Genomic DNA, 15,548 nt, shown 5'->3' with positions numbered 1-15,548 from the left:
CATTTGTCCACAACTCAACACAATGCATTCATCATCAATTATTTTGAGCTTCACACTTCATATTTTTGTGGTAGATTTTGTCACATTTAATCTTTTATTAGTGCATGTGTGTTGTAAGTTGCATTTGAGAGATGATGAACTGAGAATTAGGGGTTATATTATTTCTAAATTTAATCTCCGCTTTTATTTTACTTCTTGCCCAACATCGGAATTGGAGATCCCCTCCCCCCAGGCCCCACCCCCCCCCCCCCCCCACCCCACCCCCCACCCAAACAAAAAAAAAAAAAAAAAAAAAAATCATTATTAGTAACATTGCTGATGTGGTGTTACTTTGGAAAAAAATAATTAATGTGATTCAATTTTTCTCGACTTTTATTTTACCATCATTATTTCGCCATATGGAGTATTTTTTATCACAGTAATTTTAGTTTCAATTCAATATAAAAATGACTTGAACAATAATTAAATTATCTTGGATTTAATGTTGGTTGTTATTATAGCTAGCCGTATAACCCCCAAATATCATATTTTTTGGGAATGAACATACTAGTTGTACTACTAGTAACAAAAAAAAAAAAAAAAAAAAAAAAAAAAAGCTATGATTGATGTAAAACATAAACAAGGACAAGCTAATTATACAATTTAGCTCAGTAAAGATAATAACTATATAGATCCAACACATTATTTCTATTACCTACAATTCAGCTCAGTAGATATAATAACTACATAGATCCAACACATTATTCTAACACCAAAACCATAATACTTGTAGTATACTAATAGTACAATACATTATTGATTCTTTAATTAGCCTGAATGGCTAAATTAACGATAACACTAGCTAATTCATATATGGTATTAAGTAAAATTAAGGGCATTTAGGCCTGTTGCCATGAGTCCTGAGGCGGGCGTAGCAAGGGCAGAGGTGGTGATTACCATGAGTACCAGGAGGAACACATTTGCACTGAAAACAGCAACTGTTGCATGCCCTATTGCACAAATTCTTCCTTGATGACCTTGTGCATCTCATGGCACAAGCATGGTTGCAATCTATGTAATTTCCATCCAAATTATACTCAATTATTAGTAATAACAGACAATGCCAAACATTTCTCATGTTGGCTTATTATTATCGATTAATAACGTTTAACAATAACATATATATAGTGTTTACAATAGATATTCATTCGTTTTCATTATTAAATTTGGTTTATTAAAGCTAACTAAATGATGAGCCATTATTAAGTGCACTTAAACTAAAGACTTACTCATATTTCTCACAAAATATTTCTTTTGAAATCCTGCATTGATTTCTTCCTGCATGTCAACAAAAGTGAGTTATTAAATAAGAAAATAATTTATTTATTTTTTTATGCAAAATAAAAATAATGTAATTAGCTAACCTTGGTGATGGAATTTCCTGTGATGTTGGCTGCAGATAAGGCCTCACTAAAGTCCTATTAAGATTAATTTATTATGAGGAAATTTGCTAGCATTAAGTCATAATTAAGTGCAAGATTAATTATAAAATAACTATTGTAAGATTTGTAACATATCTATTCTAATGCAATAAAATAAATTAAATAATGAATATATTCAGAGGTACAAAAGTTATAATTTATACCTGTAGGATGAAGATGGAGAAGATTAAAAAACCAAGAAGCTTCATTATAATTTATTATATGGTCGTAAAAATAAAGGAATAATAAAATGATAAAGGTATAGAGTAGTAGCTAAGAACAAGAATATAAGAACAAGGAGGTTAAGGTATTATATATAGACCTTGAGCCTCATAAACAATGATACTTTATAACGTTTTAACATTATATAATTATTGTTTTTTGTTATTGTGCTTGGAAGAATAACAAGGTTGTGAACTTGTGACACATAATAAATAATAAATAAATAAAATAATGATATTTGCAAAAGATAACAAATTAAACCTCAATGGACTCGTCACTCCCCGTGGAAACTTCTGTTATACACTTATGTGTTGTATCTATACGATCTCACCGGGCTGCGCATGCGTGTCGTTTTTTGGCATAAAGCTTTACATCCCGACTTCATAAAATTATAAAATAAGATTAGGTTAATATTACTGTGCATTAACACGGCGTACTAATTTTAAAATATACAGATGGGAGTAATTATGAGCATAGTAATTTTGATTACATAAGTAATAAACAAAATCATTGATTGTCATGTTAATTGTTACTGGATTGGTTTGAAGCTAAGGTTTGCTTTTAATATCAAGTTACTAATTTAGTACTACTGTAGAATAAAGACTTGGGTTGTTCATTCATTTGTATTTTTCGGGTATATATATATTATTTTAAGTTAAATGATCGATATAAGCACATTCCAAGTCACACTAATTATGGTTGATCTCCAACTTAATTATGGTTTGGTAATTGGTATTCCGTATTAATTAAGAAGGGAAAGATGTATCACCAAGTGTCTACAAAAGTACAAAACTATGTCTTCATGCAATGATGCATGTATTCCCCTAAAAAAAAAAAAAAAGAAATTAAGAAAATATTTTGCAAGTACATAATTAAAAATGAAAAGATAAAGTGATAAACCCTGTTATTGTCCTTGAAGAGAAGATTTAATTTACTACTACTGTACGTACCATGCATTTTGGCAGCTTGGTTACGTTGGCATCCATGGGTGCAACCTCCACGACATATGTCCGTTCGTTGCACCAATATGGTCCATCAATTATTGTACTCTCTTCATAAGAATCATACTCACCACAAATTTATACGAGTATTCAATTATTGCCAAATTGAATAACATAAAAGTAAACGTAAATTTGTAAAGAAATTAATGATTTAGTTTTATGTGACTTCTTGTCAAAAAAAAAAAAAAAACTATTCATGTGGCTTGCTATGTGGTTTGTGACTAATGTTGTTAAAGGAAATTGATACAAATGTATTATTTGGTTAAATTAAATAAATTAGATTATTTTCAGTTTAATTTAGCTCTCATAGTTCAGCTCTTAATTTCCTTCTCTTATAAAATATTCAGTTCAATTCACCTTATTTCAGCCAATCAGAACAAACTCTAAGTACGGAGTACTTATTATGAAGGCACAAAAAAAAAAAAAAAAAAAAAAAAACCATATAGATTTATGTTGTTTTTTTTTTTTTTTTTTTTTTTTTTTTTTTTTTTTTAATATAGATTTATGTTGTGTTTAATTATAACTGGTCTTTTATTGGTAAGACTAGTTATAAACTCATGCGTGTAGTTATCATAAAACGTCATTGAGACTTGATTTAAATTTTTTTGATATGCTTTGATTTGAACATAACTCCTCAAGATAATAAGTTATCAAACTAATATTTCATTAAATTTATATTAATGTACACATACAAAAACGGATTTTTATTTTTATTTTCTTGATTATATGATTACTAATTACAGAATTAAAGATTTACAATACAGGATTAAGTATTGCAAATAGAAAGATAATCTCTTTAATCTATCATTTACAAGAGAGACAAATATTTGCTTAAATAAACTGAATACTCCATGCATAAAACATAGCTTGAAACAACTTCAACTAGACCCTAAAAAATTATTCATTTTCTTCCCTTAATTTGAACACTTCCAAATCTAAGGGCATACATCTATAGAGTATTCTCACATTGGCTTCTTTCACAACCTACAAAAACATACTCCGTAGTTATTATTGTAGAAAACTAAAAACTTATCGTAAAGTCATATGGACACTAGATAATTTTTTTTTTATTATTTTTTATTTTTTTTGAAAATCCGTTAGGGTATATGGACACTAGAGACACATAATTATTCCCACCATTTTAAAATAATATGGTACAATTAAAATTGAATAGGGTGGATATTTAAGTGAACCCGTTTCAACCAATAGTTTTATTCAAAATACTATGTAGTTGAATACAAGTACAATAAATCAGGTTTAAGTGGTTTGCATCTTCCAACCACGAGATTGTAGAATTATACCTCAATAAAAACATTTTGGGTTAAGAATTCCCTTATTCTTCCCTCACTTTCAAAGCACCTAGCTCGCTAACTCAGGTCAGAAGGATTTGAGTGGACGCAATAATTATACTCGGAAAAAAGTGGTTTTTTTCTTTAAAAAAAAAAAAAATAGAAATGCAGGAAAGAGCTAATGGGCGCGATGATTTGAGCGACACTCACACACAATGCATTTTGTAAAATTTAAATTTCAAATAAAAAATAAGAATTTCAATTTCCAACCCGAAATATAAAAGGCCCCACTAAAGTCCCCATCCAATCCCTACTACGGACTATAACCTTCTCTTCCGCCCCCTCTTCTTCTCTTTCGATCTACATTTTCTCTCTCTCCATTTTCTCACTCTTATTTACACTCCCTCTTCATCACTTCCTTCTCAATTTCTTCTTCACTTCGTTTTTTTCTGGGTTGATTCTTTGATCTCCATTTTTCAGGTATGCTTTTTTTGTTCTTCTTTCTCCGATTTGTTTGTTTGTTTTTTTTTTTTTTTTTTCGAGAATTTGAAATTTGAATTCTGCATTTTGATGATAAAGTTACCATTTTCTCGATTCATGGGAATTTATTGTGCTAATTGTTACTGGGGATGATTTGGTTTGCTTGTTGATATTGTTAGGGTTAACTATCTAACCCTAATTATTTGAATTGTTATGGTAAAAGTTAATCCCTTTTTTTCTGGGGTTTAGATTCGCCTGTTTTAATTGTTGTTTTTTGTTTGTTTAATTTATGAAGAAATTGTATAGCGTTTACTGATTTGTTTAAATGTTAGGTTAATTTTAAGTAAATCAGCCCCAAATTAGTTTTATATCTATGGAATCAGTGTTAATGTTTATTGATATGATTTAAAGTTAAAGAATTTTCTTGGATCCTAGATAAAGTATTAATTTTTATCTATTTGGGGTTTGATTGAGGTTGTTCCTTTAACATTTTTTTTAAAAAAGTTTAATTATTTAACTAAAGTGTAAACTAATGTTGAATAATGGCGATCATGACTTGCAATTATGATACAAGTATATGTTTACAACCTGCATATCTTTTGATTGGAAATGTTAGAATGTGAGTTGTTTCAAGACTCGAACAAGTTTATTATGATTGAATTGGTTGTTAGGGAAGGGCGGAAGGCCCCTTAAAATTAAAACAAGTATAGGGTCTCTTAATTTGTATGTATAATCCTTGGATGTAGCAGTGAAGCGGTACTGTTGTATCCGAAGTACTGTTATGTCCGAAGTTGAATTGTGAGGAGAAGAATGTTTTAAGAGAGTTGGTCGAGTGATACTTTCTAGGTTGCCTATCAAATGAGAGGAGGTAGTTTGAAGTGAGGTGGGATAATGGAAAGGTTTTAAACAGAGGCAGAAGTTGGTTAGTTTATATTGGAATGTCAATCTAAGGTTTTTAATCAAATGATGGAATTTATATGATTATCAATTGATCAGTCGTTTTCCATAACTATTAGAAACTACTCGTAATTGTCTAATGCGAAGCAGCGTATATATTTAATTTGCAGTGTATGTATGTTGGGTACAGTATAAGTTTCATAAACTAAGGAAGGATCATCTTTCTTGTTTTTACATGAGAAGTATTAGTTAACAAGGCTATAACAATTTTTACTATACTGAAGGCTGAGAAGCCTATAAGTTGGTTTTCATGAAGAATGTCCTTGTGCTGGTTGATATAAGATTAGCATTCTTCTCTTTAGTCACGTGGATGATTTGTTTTGCATTTTCTTCCTTGACATGTTTTTTGAGTTTTGGATGTTTTAAATGAATAGGTTTTATAATGGAAGCTATGCAAACAAATTCTGAGCGTCGTCCATTCTCGATCAAATTGTGGCCTCCTAGCCAGAACACAAGAATTATGCTTGTTGAACGGATGACCAGCAATCTTTCAACTCCAACAATTTTTACCCAGAAGTACGGTAGTTTGACCAAGGAAGAGGCTGAGGAGAATGCTAAGCAAATTGAAGAGGTGGCATTTACTGCTGCAAATCAATTCTATGAAAAGGAGCCCGATGGTGATGGAAGCTCTGCAGTCCAGCTTTATGCCAAGGAATGTAGTAAACTTATTCTAGAAGCCTTAAAACGTGGTCCTGTAATTAAATCTAGAGAGGTACCGACTTCTGATGCTGTCCTTGAAAGTTTATTTGATATATCAAAAGGCCCACGTGCCTTCATTGAGGCTGAAGAGGCAGAAGAGCTTTTGGCACCACTAAAGAATCCATCAAACACTTACACTAAGATATGCTTCAGTAACAGAAGTTTTGGTTTAGGTGCAGCTCGTGTAGCAGAGCCTATTTTGTCATCTGTTAAGGATAAATTAAAGGAGGTAGATCTGTCAGATTTTATTGCTGGCAGACCGGAGGCAGAAGCCATTGAAGTCATGAACATATTCTCAGCTGCCCTTGAAGGCGCTGCTTTGAAGTCTCTTAATCTTTCTAATAATGCCTTGGGTGAGAAGGGTGTTCGAGCATTTGGAGTACTCCTGAAATCGCAGAGTAGCTTGGAGGAGCTTTATTTAATGAATGATGGCATCTCAGAGGATGCAGCACGTGCTGTTGCTGAGTTGGTTCCCTCCACAGAGAAGCTCAGGATTCTTCAGTTTCACAATAATATGACAGGAGATGAAGGTGCTCTTGCCATTTCTGAGGTTGTAAAGCGTTCTCCCTTGCTGGAGGACTTTAGGTGTTCGTCAACAAGGGTAGGTTCTGATGGAGGGGTTGCCTTATCCGAAGCCTTAGAGGGATGTGCTCATTTGAAGAAGCTTGACTTGCGTGACAACATGTTTGGTGTAGAAGCAGGTGTTGCTCTGAGTAAAGCTCTTGTGAAGCATGAAAATATAGTTGAAGTTTACCTGAGTTACTTGAATTTGGAAGATGAGGGGACTATTGCCATAGCAAATGCGCTCAAGAAGAGTGCTCCTTTGCTTGAAGTGTTGGAGCTGGCTGGAAATGATGTTACTCCTGCTGCTGCATCTGCCCTGGCCGAATGCTTAGAATCAAAGCAGCACCTTGTGAAGCTGAACTTGGGTGAAAATGAGCTCAAAGATGAAGGAGCTATACAAATTAGCAATGCTCTTGAAGGCCTTACTCAGTTAAAGGAACTTGATATGAATACAAATGCGATCAGAAGAGCTGGTGCTAGAGTTTTGGCTAAGGTAGTTGTGGATAAGCCTGATTTTCAGTTGCTGAACATTGATGGGAATTATATCTCTGATGATGGAATTGATGAAATTAATGACATTTTCAAGAAGTCTCCCAAGATGTTAGGGTCATTAGAAGAGAATGATCCAGAAGGTGGAGATGAAGATGAAAAAGAATCTGATGAGGAGGGTGATGGTGATGGTCATGGAGAGGAGAATGAACTGGAATCTAAAATGAAGAGTCTCGATGTTGAAGATGATAAGGAATAGGTGTATTTCTGGTAGGTGGAAATACGTAGGATAGTAGCTTATTTTTAGTGTCGAATCCACTGTCGACCTGTTTTCCTCTTTTATCTTGGACATCGCTTTGGATTGACAGCTTCTTAGAGCACTTGGTAGTGATGGCTTTCATGGGAGCGACTTGTAGGTTTAGATTTATAGTTTCTCCTGTTGAACTCCCATCCCCTACTTTTGTGTTTTATTTTACTACTTTTTTTGTGGGTAGAATGTTTTATTGTACTACTGAGCCGTTGTGTTAGTAGGATTCTGTTTCGAACAGGACTTGTTTTATCAATGTTGTAAAGGAGGGAATGTCATTTTTCGTGATATTCACTTCCGTTTTTTAACTTTTAAAAGAACATCCTATGTTTTAGACGATCTCATAATCTTTAAAAGATTATTAGCCTGGTAAATGTGTTAAAAATCCATCCATTAGTGCTTGCTGTGGTTTTTCCCCTGCGTGGGCATTCTACATTTTGCTTGAACACTTAGGATTAGGGTTATACAAATTAAACTATTTAGAACTCCCTCTATTTTTATTTATTTATTTTTTTTATTATTGAAAACCGATACTTTTTTTTTTTTTTTTGAAAACCGATACTTTGTATGTATATACAAATATAAATTTTGGTACATTTTTTAAAACTAATTTTGTATAATGAACATAGGTTTTTTTATGTATGGAACATAGGTTTTTTATGTATGGAAGTGAATGATTTTGTTCTTCTCTAAAATTTTATACGCACCTGTATGTGAGCTATACATCTGGTGTTTTAGCTATTTGATGACTTTACTTAATGAGTACATTATTATTTTAAAGAATTTTTTCACACTTAATGTACATCACATATCAAAACAAATTATAAACTTTTGATGTGTTAGAATTTTTAGAAATACAAATATAAACTTTTGATAGGTTAAAATTAAAACTTGATTCAAAACATTTGTCAAAAAATTTGATTCAAAAGGTTATTTTTTTTGTTCTTTTTTAAAATAAACACAAAAGGTTAGTTAAGTCATTTAATTTAGGCATCATTAAAAAAAAAACAAGCATATCAAAAATTGGGTTCTTTAAAAAAAATAAATTGGGTGACATAGAACTCCGTATTTGTGTAGAAATAAAAAAGGTTTCGTAGTATTTTGAAATTGAAATTAGAAGAAAAATACTCGTACGAATACTTAGAAATTTCGTATGAACAAAAACCAGGGAAAAACCAAGAGAAGGAGAGAGTAAGAGCTAGGAAAATGGGGAAATCCAGCAAAAAGACGAAGAAAATATCAGAAGATGATAGTGATTCTCAGTCTCCTTCATCCTCTTCCTCCGACGAGTCAGACCGACGGCGAAGGCGTTGGCACCGCGACGACGACGACGATGAAGAAGAAGTGAAGCGCAGTTCGAGGAGAGAGAAAGAAAAGCGCCGGCGAAAGAGAAAAAGAGAAGAAAAAGAAGAAAGGAAGCATCGTAGAGATAGCAGAAGCAAGCGACGATCTCGTTCCAGAAAGAAGGTTTCTGATTCTGATGATAGTGCGTCTGATTCTGATTCCGATTCTTCCGGTGATGATTTTTCCCAGGCTAAAGATGTTGCTAGGGATTTGTTGATAGAATTTCCTGGTGTTGCTGCCGATCTTAAGCAGGTAATTTTTCATTTTGATTACTATTTATTGTTGTTATTGTAAGTTTAGTGATATAATCCTGGTAGAATTTAGTTTGCACAATTGATAGATTTTGCTTGAAATTGAAGGAATTTAGTACAAGATTTTCATCAATTGATTCTATTGTCTGCAAAATATGCAATCCTACTCACGGAATAACAGTAAGGCTGTTTTTAATTGACTCGAAATTTGATTAATAGTTTGGTAAGGATGGTTTGTAAGATGCTATTACTTGAATTGGATATCATAGAGAAAAATTTTCATGTCAGTTTCGTTAACTTGGAGTGTTAGTATAATTTGACCAATATTTCTGTATGGAGGTAGTAAATTTGTATTTTACAAGTATATTAAGTGTTGAAGATTGAAGAATAGTGAATCTACTGGCTCTATTGCATAGGGTACAAATTGTGGGAGCTTTGCAAAATTTATTGATGTGAATGATTTGTTTCTTCTAATTCTCTCGCTTTGGTTGTTCGAAGAATTGATTTTTCTGAAATTTGTTATTTGTTTTTGTTCCTGAAGCATTTGTTTTTTTAATGTAGCTCTTACAAATGATTGATGATGGACAAGCTGTTGACATCAAAGGAATTTCTGAAAAGCCTTTGATGAAGCATCTCAAAAAGTTGTTTCTTTCCTTAAATCTCAAAGAAAAAGGGGATAGAGTATTCTTGTTACGGTCTAGGGCTCGTCCAACTATAGAGATTGTTGGACCTGTGATTACTGCACAAAGTGGAGTGGCTGAACAGAAAACTGAGGACCCCCTTCCTTCTCAGCCTCATGAAGAAGTTGGAAAAAGTACCGATGATGTCCCTTCAGTTATCATAGGTCCTAATTTTGAAGGTGCTGCTCCTCGAAGGAGGTTTGTAGTTCTTGGTTATTTACTTTGAGTCTTTGAGTTTTCTCATTGCTTTAGCTAAATGTCAGTGAGTTACATATGCTTCCTGCTAAATCTTTTTGGTTCTGTTTTAAGCCGAATTTCCACCACGATTCCATTTTATTTTCTTATTGATATATGATTGCTGTTGTAGAGTAATCGGCCCGGAGATGCCATCTGCTGAATTACTTGCTGCAGCAGCCAAGTTGACTGAAGCTCAGGCTGAGCTTAGGTAATGCTTTGCCTTAAATATTGCATGACATCTGCTAAGACTGAAATTGGGTAGTTAAGTTGGGCTGTTAATATTGCATTGCTGGTTCTGTTTAGTTCTGGTTTTTATATAAATCCATGCAGCTGAATTTATTGATAATTCCTACAGGGATGCTGAGATGGAGCAAGATGACAATGGAATATTTGTTGGGCCACCACCTCCTGCTCTTGTCACTGAGGCTGAATCATCTAATGAAGCTGAGCGTTTTGAAGAGGTTTTGGACTTCAACCTCTGTTTCTCTTAATTTTTTGTATAGCTATCTGCTATCCTTATTTTGTTAGCAATCCAATTATGCTATTTGGAGAAATCCATAATTACAACTTTGATGCCTATATTCACATACCTTGAGCATTCATTTTGCACACTAGAATTTACTTTTTGTGAATTTTTTTAAGATATCTGTAATTGTCATTGACTTTATTACTTTCAGAAGTCTAAATTATGCGTACGTTTGTATCAGCATTGTAGACGGTCATCAAACTTATGATTTTGCAATTTATTGCCCCAGGTCACTAGAATCATGGGAGTGGAGTCAGATAATCCTTATGATATTGTGGGAGTCAACCACAAGATGCCTGCTGCTAATATAAAGAAGAGGTATTCTTCTTATAACCTCTTAATAAAGTTATTTTTATTAACTGCTGTTAGAATAATTTACTTGTGGGTATCACTGGCCAGATATATTATCTTACTGCAAGGTTGTCTTTAGTTTTATATGGCTAGCATGATTAATTGTAAAATTTTACTTCAGTTGTTGAAAGTACATTTTATATGTCAATGATCAATCACTATAAATGGCATACATATGCTACATAGAGTGGGACAAGAGAATCAGAATCTGTTCACTTATGGAATGACTGTAATTTTTTTCTTGGGCAATGTGTATTAGACCTTGAATTGGTTTCATACCTTATAGTTACCATTGGAGGCTTCTTTGTAGTTTATGGAGAAAATACATGTTGAGTCTGTTGACATGAATTACGGAGCTTAGCTTTGAAATTTTCATTGCTTCCCATGTAAATTTTCGGAGGTATATTTGAGCCTTTTGGCGCTGTGTCATCTGCAGCATAAATGGTAAGCGTGCAGCTTAGCGGATTTTTCTTTGTGTCTTATTGAGGTTTCACGGCAGTAATTAGAGTGATTCTTGTATTTTGTATACAGTGTGTTGCTGTTTTCAGGAGTGAGGAGGGATATTGTTCTTGCTGCATAAATGGACTTATAGCCTGTAAATCAAGGAAGGCTCTCCCTAAATTTTTTTTGTTAAATATAAGTCGAGAAGACTATCCTAAGTGTAATTTATAGTCATTATAGCCTATACATTGAGGTTTTCCAGAGTTAATTCCCGTTTCCTAGATGGGCAACATGGTATTGTGGGCTTGGAATTTGATTTACTTCAAGGGTTTTGACAATTTTGAGATGAGAATACCCTATAGCAAATGACTTGATGAATTTGTAACAATTTATCCCCCCTCTATTTTTATATTGAAATAGTTTTACTCCATAGATAATTATGCTCCCTTTAAATTGACATTGTAAACAGCATCTAGTAGTCTTACTGGTGGGATTTATAGCCTTTGAACTAGGTCTATGGATTAAAAAATTTATTGGGGGTAGGGGGTTTGGATAAATCTGTTGGAGGTTTCTTGGGATCTTTGTGACTCTCCAATGGCATTGGAAAGAGTCTTTTGGACATTACATATTGGCAATCACTGTTGTCAGGATGAAGCCTTGGTTATGGTTCGATATGCGACTCAATTAGTGTTTAAAATATGGACTTTCTATGCAAGATACTTGTTATCGTTATTTAACCGGTCGAACGATGTTGCATCTTGACCAATGCTTGTTTTTCTAAAAGTATATCATACTGTTATGTAGCCCTTTGAATGGGACTTTTTAAACTATGCTGTATTCAGAGATACTTATGTGTTTCATTGTACCCTATTGCTAGATATAGTCTATATTTCCTATCCTATGTTGGGTGCGTTTAAATGTAGAGGGGCGCTGTTGACTGTAAATATTCTTCTAAATTCTGTAGGTATTTGATCAATGCAGTTCTTAGATTCTGATTACTTACATTCTTTTATGGTTGGTTTCTGATGTTAATGTGCTACTGTTATACTATATCTTGTTCATCGCTTCAGGTACTGGAAATTGTCACTTATGGTGCATCCAGACAAATGCTCTCATCCACAAGCTAACCAAGCATTCATTAAACTTAACAAGGGATTCAAAGATCTGCAAGATCCAGATAAGGTGGGTGTCTGTTGTAATAAGGTTTACTTGATTTTTATTATTATAGCCCAATCTTTCTATTTACAAAATTGCCCCTCGATCAAATTGTAGACATCATCTGGAGTCAGCCAGAGTACAGCAATAAACTTGTTAATATTCTTTGATGTCTAGACTAGAAAGCGGTATCCCAAAAGATTGAGCTGCTGTTTCAAAGAAACATATAGTGAAATGTGTATTTTTAATAAGCTGTGATAGAATGAATTTATTAAAGAATTCAAACAATGTAAGCCAGTATCAAAGTTGACAGTTGACTGTTGGAGAGTGTTTTGTTTACATGCCATCTGAATCAATATTTCTATATCGTTTTTGCAGAGAAAGGCATTGGATGATAAAATTAAGAAAAAAGAAGAGGAAGAAGAAATGAAGGTAATGCCTTTTACTCTTAATTCCTGGTAGATATTTACAGATTTTGGATTTATCAAATAATAGAAGTGTTTGGATGCTGTAGGCGGAATTACGATCAATGCGGGAAGCTGCACTATGGAGGCAGTCACAAGGTGAGAAACAATTGTCAAAATAATTAAACAAGGATTCTCTATTTTTATTTGTCAAAGAATGAAAAGGAAAAAGCATATTCTCACTTGTCAATTCATACCTCTTTTGTGGCCAATAAAATATCAGCATTTTTCTCGATTTCAGCTTTCTAGAGCTGTATTATATTTCAGTTGAGCTTAAATATGTGGAACAACTTGATGTTATAAAAAGCATTGATTCTACTTAGTTCTTGTTAGACATGAATTATTGAGACAAGACGGTATGATATACCATTGATGCTCCTATAGGGCATTAAGCAGAGGACAACTAAAGTAGTGCATCTTGCACATCACTCCCCCTCCTTTCTTTTTAATTTTTTTTCTAGAATTTATGCGGCCTCTGATCTTGCTTTATTGATAGGTTTGGCTATGGAAGGAGATGATGTGTTGCTTGCAGAGTTGGAAGTGAAAGCTCCTCCAAAACGAGATGAATGGATGACGTCTCTACCTCCTGAAAGAAAGGTATAATTAGATAAGTTTTTGACATCCTCCTGTATCCTCGAATTTTGTGCTTTAGATGGCCTCTGCTCCTATAATGTTTAAAGATGTTCAGTTTTTATCAACTGCGTTTATACTTTGTATATTATAGACTTCTTTTGTTTATTTTGAAAAAAGTTGGATATTCAAATATATAGAAATAGGTTGGTATAGGTTTGATGTACACTTAATATTTCCATATCCGAACCATATAGGTTTCATTCGGTTCATTGTCTAGCTTGTTTTATGATTTATATTTTGAATAGGGTGACTTTTAGTACATATTTCTAGTAGGAGTTTCCTTGGTTCATAATGAGTCATTCATAAGATTTCGCAGGTAATATATGATATATCTGTAACAATGTGTACTATGCCAAAATCCTCTTAAATCAATTGGGTTTGTGTGATGTTGCATCGTACTTAATGCAAGGTCTCTTATGCGGCCTCTTACTATTTGCAATTACTGTCAGGCTTTATTAATTTTTGATTAGGAAGGCATAATGTAGCGTACTTGCTGGCAAAATATAAGCAGCAAAGGGAAATCCATGTTAGTGGAATTGTTTATGATTTGGACGAGATTACAATATGTTATGGCCAAAATCAAAGGGCATATATACAATTATACTTAGGCATATAGCTACGAGAGCATTAGAGACTTGGAGTATTCATTAGTATAAGAAAGGCATTATGTTTTTAGCCTATTTCGCTTTCACTCTTGCTGCTGAATATGTGTGGTCAGGGAAGAACCTATATCTTAATTGCTTACAAAAGGTTGACTGTGTCTATGGGGACTGTTGGCCTCTGAGCACTGCAGTGTAGTTATGGAAATTTTTTAGACTACAACATCTAGTTTGCTTTTGCGCTAATGATCAAATCTTGTAAATTGTGGCTTTGAGTAGCTCTTAGCCTAAATGAGAACTGAGTGGATAAGTACAGACTTTTAACATACAATTTCTGAATTCTTACCTCTTGCATCTTGCTCTGTGACTGACATTTGGTATCTATTTCAGCCTGGTGGTATGCCTACGCACACTACAACTTTCAGTAAAACTGCTAAAGAAGGGCGCGGTGATACCAGTGCTTGGACAGACACCCCTTCAGATCGTGCTCAGAAAGCAAAGACAAAGTATTGATTAAGACATTTGTGTTATTAGTCCTTAATATATTCATAGCTGTCCTAGAGACCTAATGCCTTGTAACTATGTCATTTGTGCAGTTACTTGGAAGCCTATAATGTGGCAACAGCACTTGCTTCGAATGAATTAGACAAGAAAACCTCTGACATTGATGCTGCTTTGGTAGACCAATATAACAAAGCCAAAAGATCGAAGACTTTGGTACAAAAGCATCAAGAAGAGTCTCAGAAAAGTCGTTCAAAAAAGAAATCAAAGCAGACACAGACGCAGAATCAGGATGGGGGAGAATGGGTGGGCAATCACCCCTGGAAACCTTGGGACCGAGAGAAAGATCTCTCAGCTGGACGGCTGGATGTAAAACTTGATGCTGAGAATTTGAAACAGGGTTTGTCTACCAAATTTGCATCTGGGTCCTTCCAGAGGAGCTTCCTTTGAATTTTATTTTCCAAGTCATTATGTTTATTAGTGAGTTAGTGTATACACAATATTTCTTCTGGGGATCCAACTTCAAAACTTTATTGACATGGTAAATTTTTGTTGTAACAAGTAACAACCAAGCAGGTATAAATTATAATCAATATAAGTATTCATTCAGTTTATTTTTTCATGACTAGGCTTGTTTTGTTACTTGACAGCCAACCTTCACCTAATTGGGACTTCTATACACTGAATTCCTTTTGTAATGTCCGTTTTATGATCACCTATTCAGTATTCACCATTGAAAAGGTTATCAGCTCGAAGTCTGAAGAAATACTTCTTACGTCTCTATGCAGTTTCTTGTAAACAAATTTGTTCAGGCATCTTGGTGTATACTGTAAAGTGTAGACTAAATATTAAAGGACTTAAAGGAGTTTACTAATCAGATCTGAGTCTAAAGACATAC

General features: G+C 33.7%; 3 protein-coding genes across 3 annotated transcripts; 2 read left to right on the top strand and 1 right to left on the bottom strand.

The window, feature by feature from the left end:
* Positions 1–861: 861 nt before the first annotated feature.
* On the bottom strand, positions 862–1,836 carry LOC145638688 (gibberellin-regulated protein 3-like). The gene is made up of 4 exons (XM_081689674.1): positions 1,625–1,836; positions 1,404–1,457; positions 1,269–1,317; positions 862–1,050 (listed from the first exon to the last, which is right to left on the bottom strand). The coding sequence occupies exons 1-4, from the start codon at positions 1,667–1,669 to the stop codon at positions 869–871; spliced, it is 330 nt and encodes a 109-aa protein (XP_081545800.1). The 5' UTR covers positions 1,670–1,836; the 3' UTR covers positions 862–868.
* Positions 1,837–4,293: 2,457 nt separating this feature from the next.
* Positions 4,294–7,807, top strand: LOC145639771 (RAN GTPase-activating protein 2-like). Its single transcript, XM_081691096.1, has 2 exons — positions 4,294–4,452; positions 5,784–7,807. Exon 2 carries the CDS (start codon positions 5,792–5,794, stop codon positions 7,418–7,420), a length of 1,629 nt encoding a protein of 542 aa, XP_081547222.1. The 5' UTR covers positions 4,294–4,452; positions 5,784–5,791; the 3' UTR covers positions 7,421–7,807.
* A 718-nt stretch (positions 7,808–8,525) lies between these two features.
* Positions 8,526–15,272, top strand: LOC145639770 (uncharacterized). Its single transcript, XM_081691095.1, has 11 exons — positions 8,526–9,064; positions 9,625–9,941; positions 10,111–10,188; positions 10,336–10,441; positions 10,736–10,824; positions 12,369–12,480; positions 12,832–12,885; positions 12,968–13,016; positions 13,414–13,514; positions 14,540–14,655; positions 14,746–15,272. Exons 1-11 carry the CDS (start codon positions 8,675–8,677, stop codon positions 15,098–15,100), a joined length of 1,767 nt encoding a protein of 588 aa, XP_081547221.1. The 5' UTR covers positions 8,526–8,674; the 3' UTR covers positions 15,101–15,272.
* Positions 15,273–15,548: the final 276 nt, after the last annotated feature.

The sequence above is a fragment of the Chenopodium album genome, chromosome 7, assembly GCF_948465745.1.
Source record: "Chenopodium album chromosome 7, dcCheAlbu1.1, whole genome shotgun sequence".
Classification (NCBI taxonomy): Eukaryota; Viridiplantae; Streptophyta; class Magnoliopsida; order Caryophyllales; family Amaranthaceae; genus Chenopodium; species Chenopodium album.
The sequence above is the reverse complement of the archived record's forward strand: the minus strand, read 5'-3'. Positions and strand labels throughout refer to the sequence as shown.

Bases quoted from the DNA above. Each gene is read 5' to 3' on its own strand.
- LOC145639771 (XM_081691096.1), top strand. From the start codon at position 5,792: ATGGAAGCTATGCAAACAAATTCTGAGCGTCGTCCATTCTCGATCAAA.
- LOC145638688 (XM_081689674.1), bottom strand. From the start codon at position 1,669: ATGAAGCTTCTTGGTTTTTTAATCTTCTCCATCTTCATCCTACAG. The intron at 1,458-1,624 runs GTATAAATTATA...TAATCTTAATAG, and splicing joins TCTCCATCTTCATCCTACAG to GACTTTAGTGAGGCCTTATC. The intron at 1,318-1,403 runs GTTAGCTAATTA...GTTGACATGCAG, and splicing joins CAGGAAATTCCATCACCAAG to GAAGAAATCAATGCAGGATT.
- LOC145639770 (XM_081691095.1), top strand. From the start codon at position 8,675: ATGGGGAAATCCAGCAAAAAGACGAAGAAAATATCAGAAGATGATAGT. The intron at 13,017-13,413 runs GTGAGAAACAAT...CTTTATTGATAG, and splicing joins ACTATGGAGGCAGTCACAAG to GTTTGGCTATGGAAGGAGAT. The intron at 13,515-14,539 runs GTATAATTAGAT...TATCTATTTCAG, and splicing joins CTCTACCTCCTGAAAGAAAG to CCTGGTGGTATGCCTACGCA.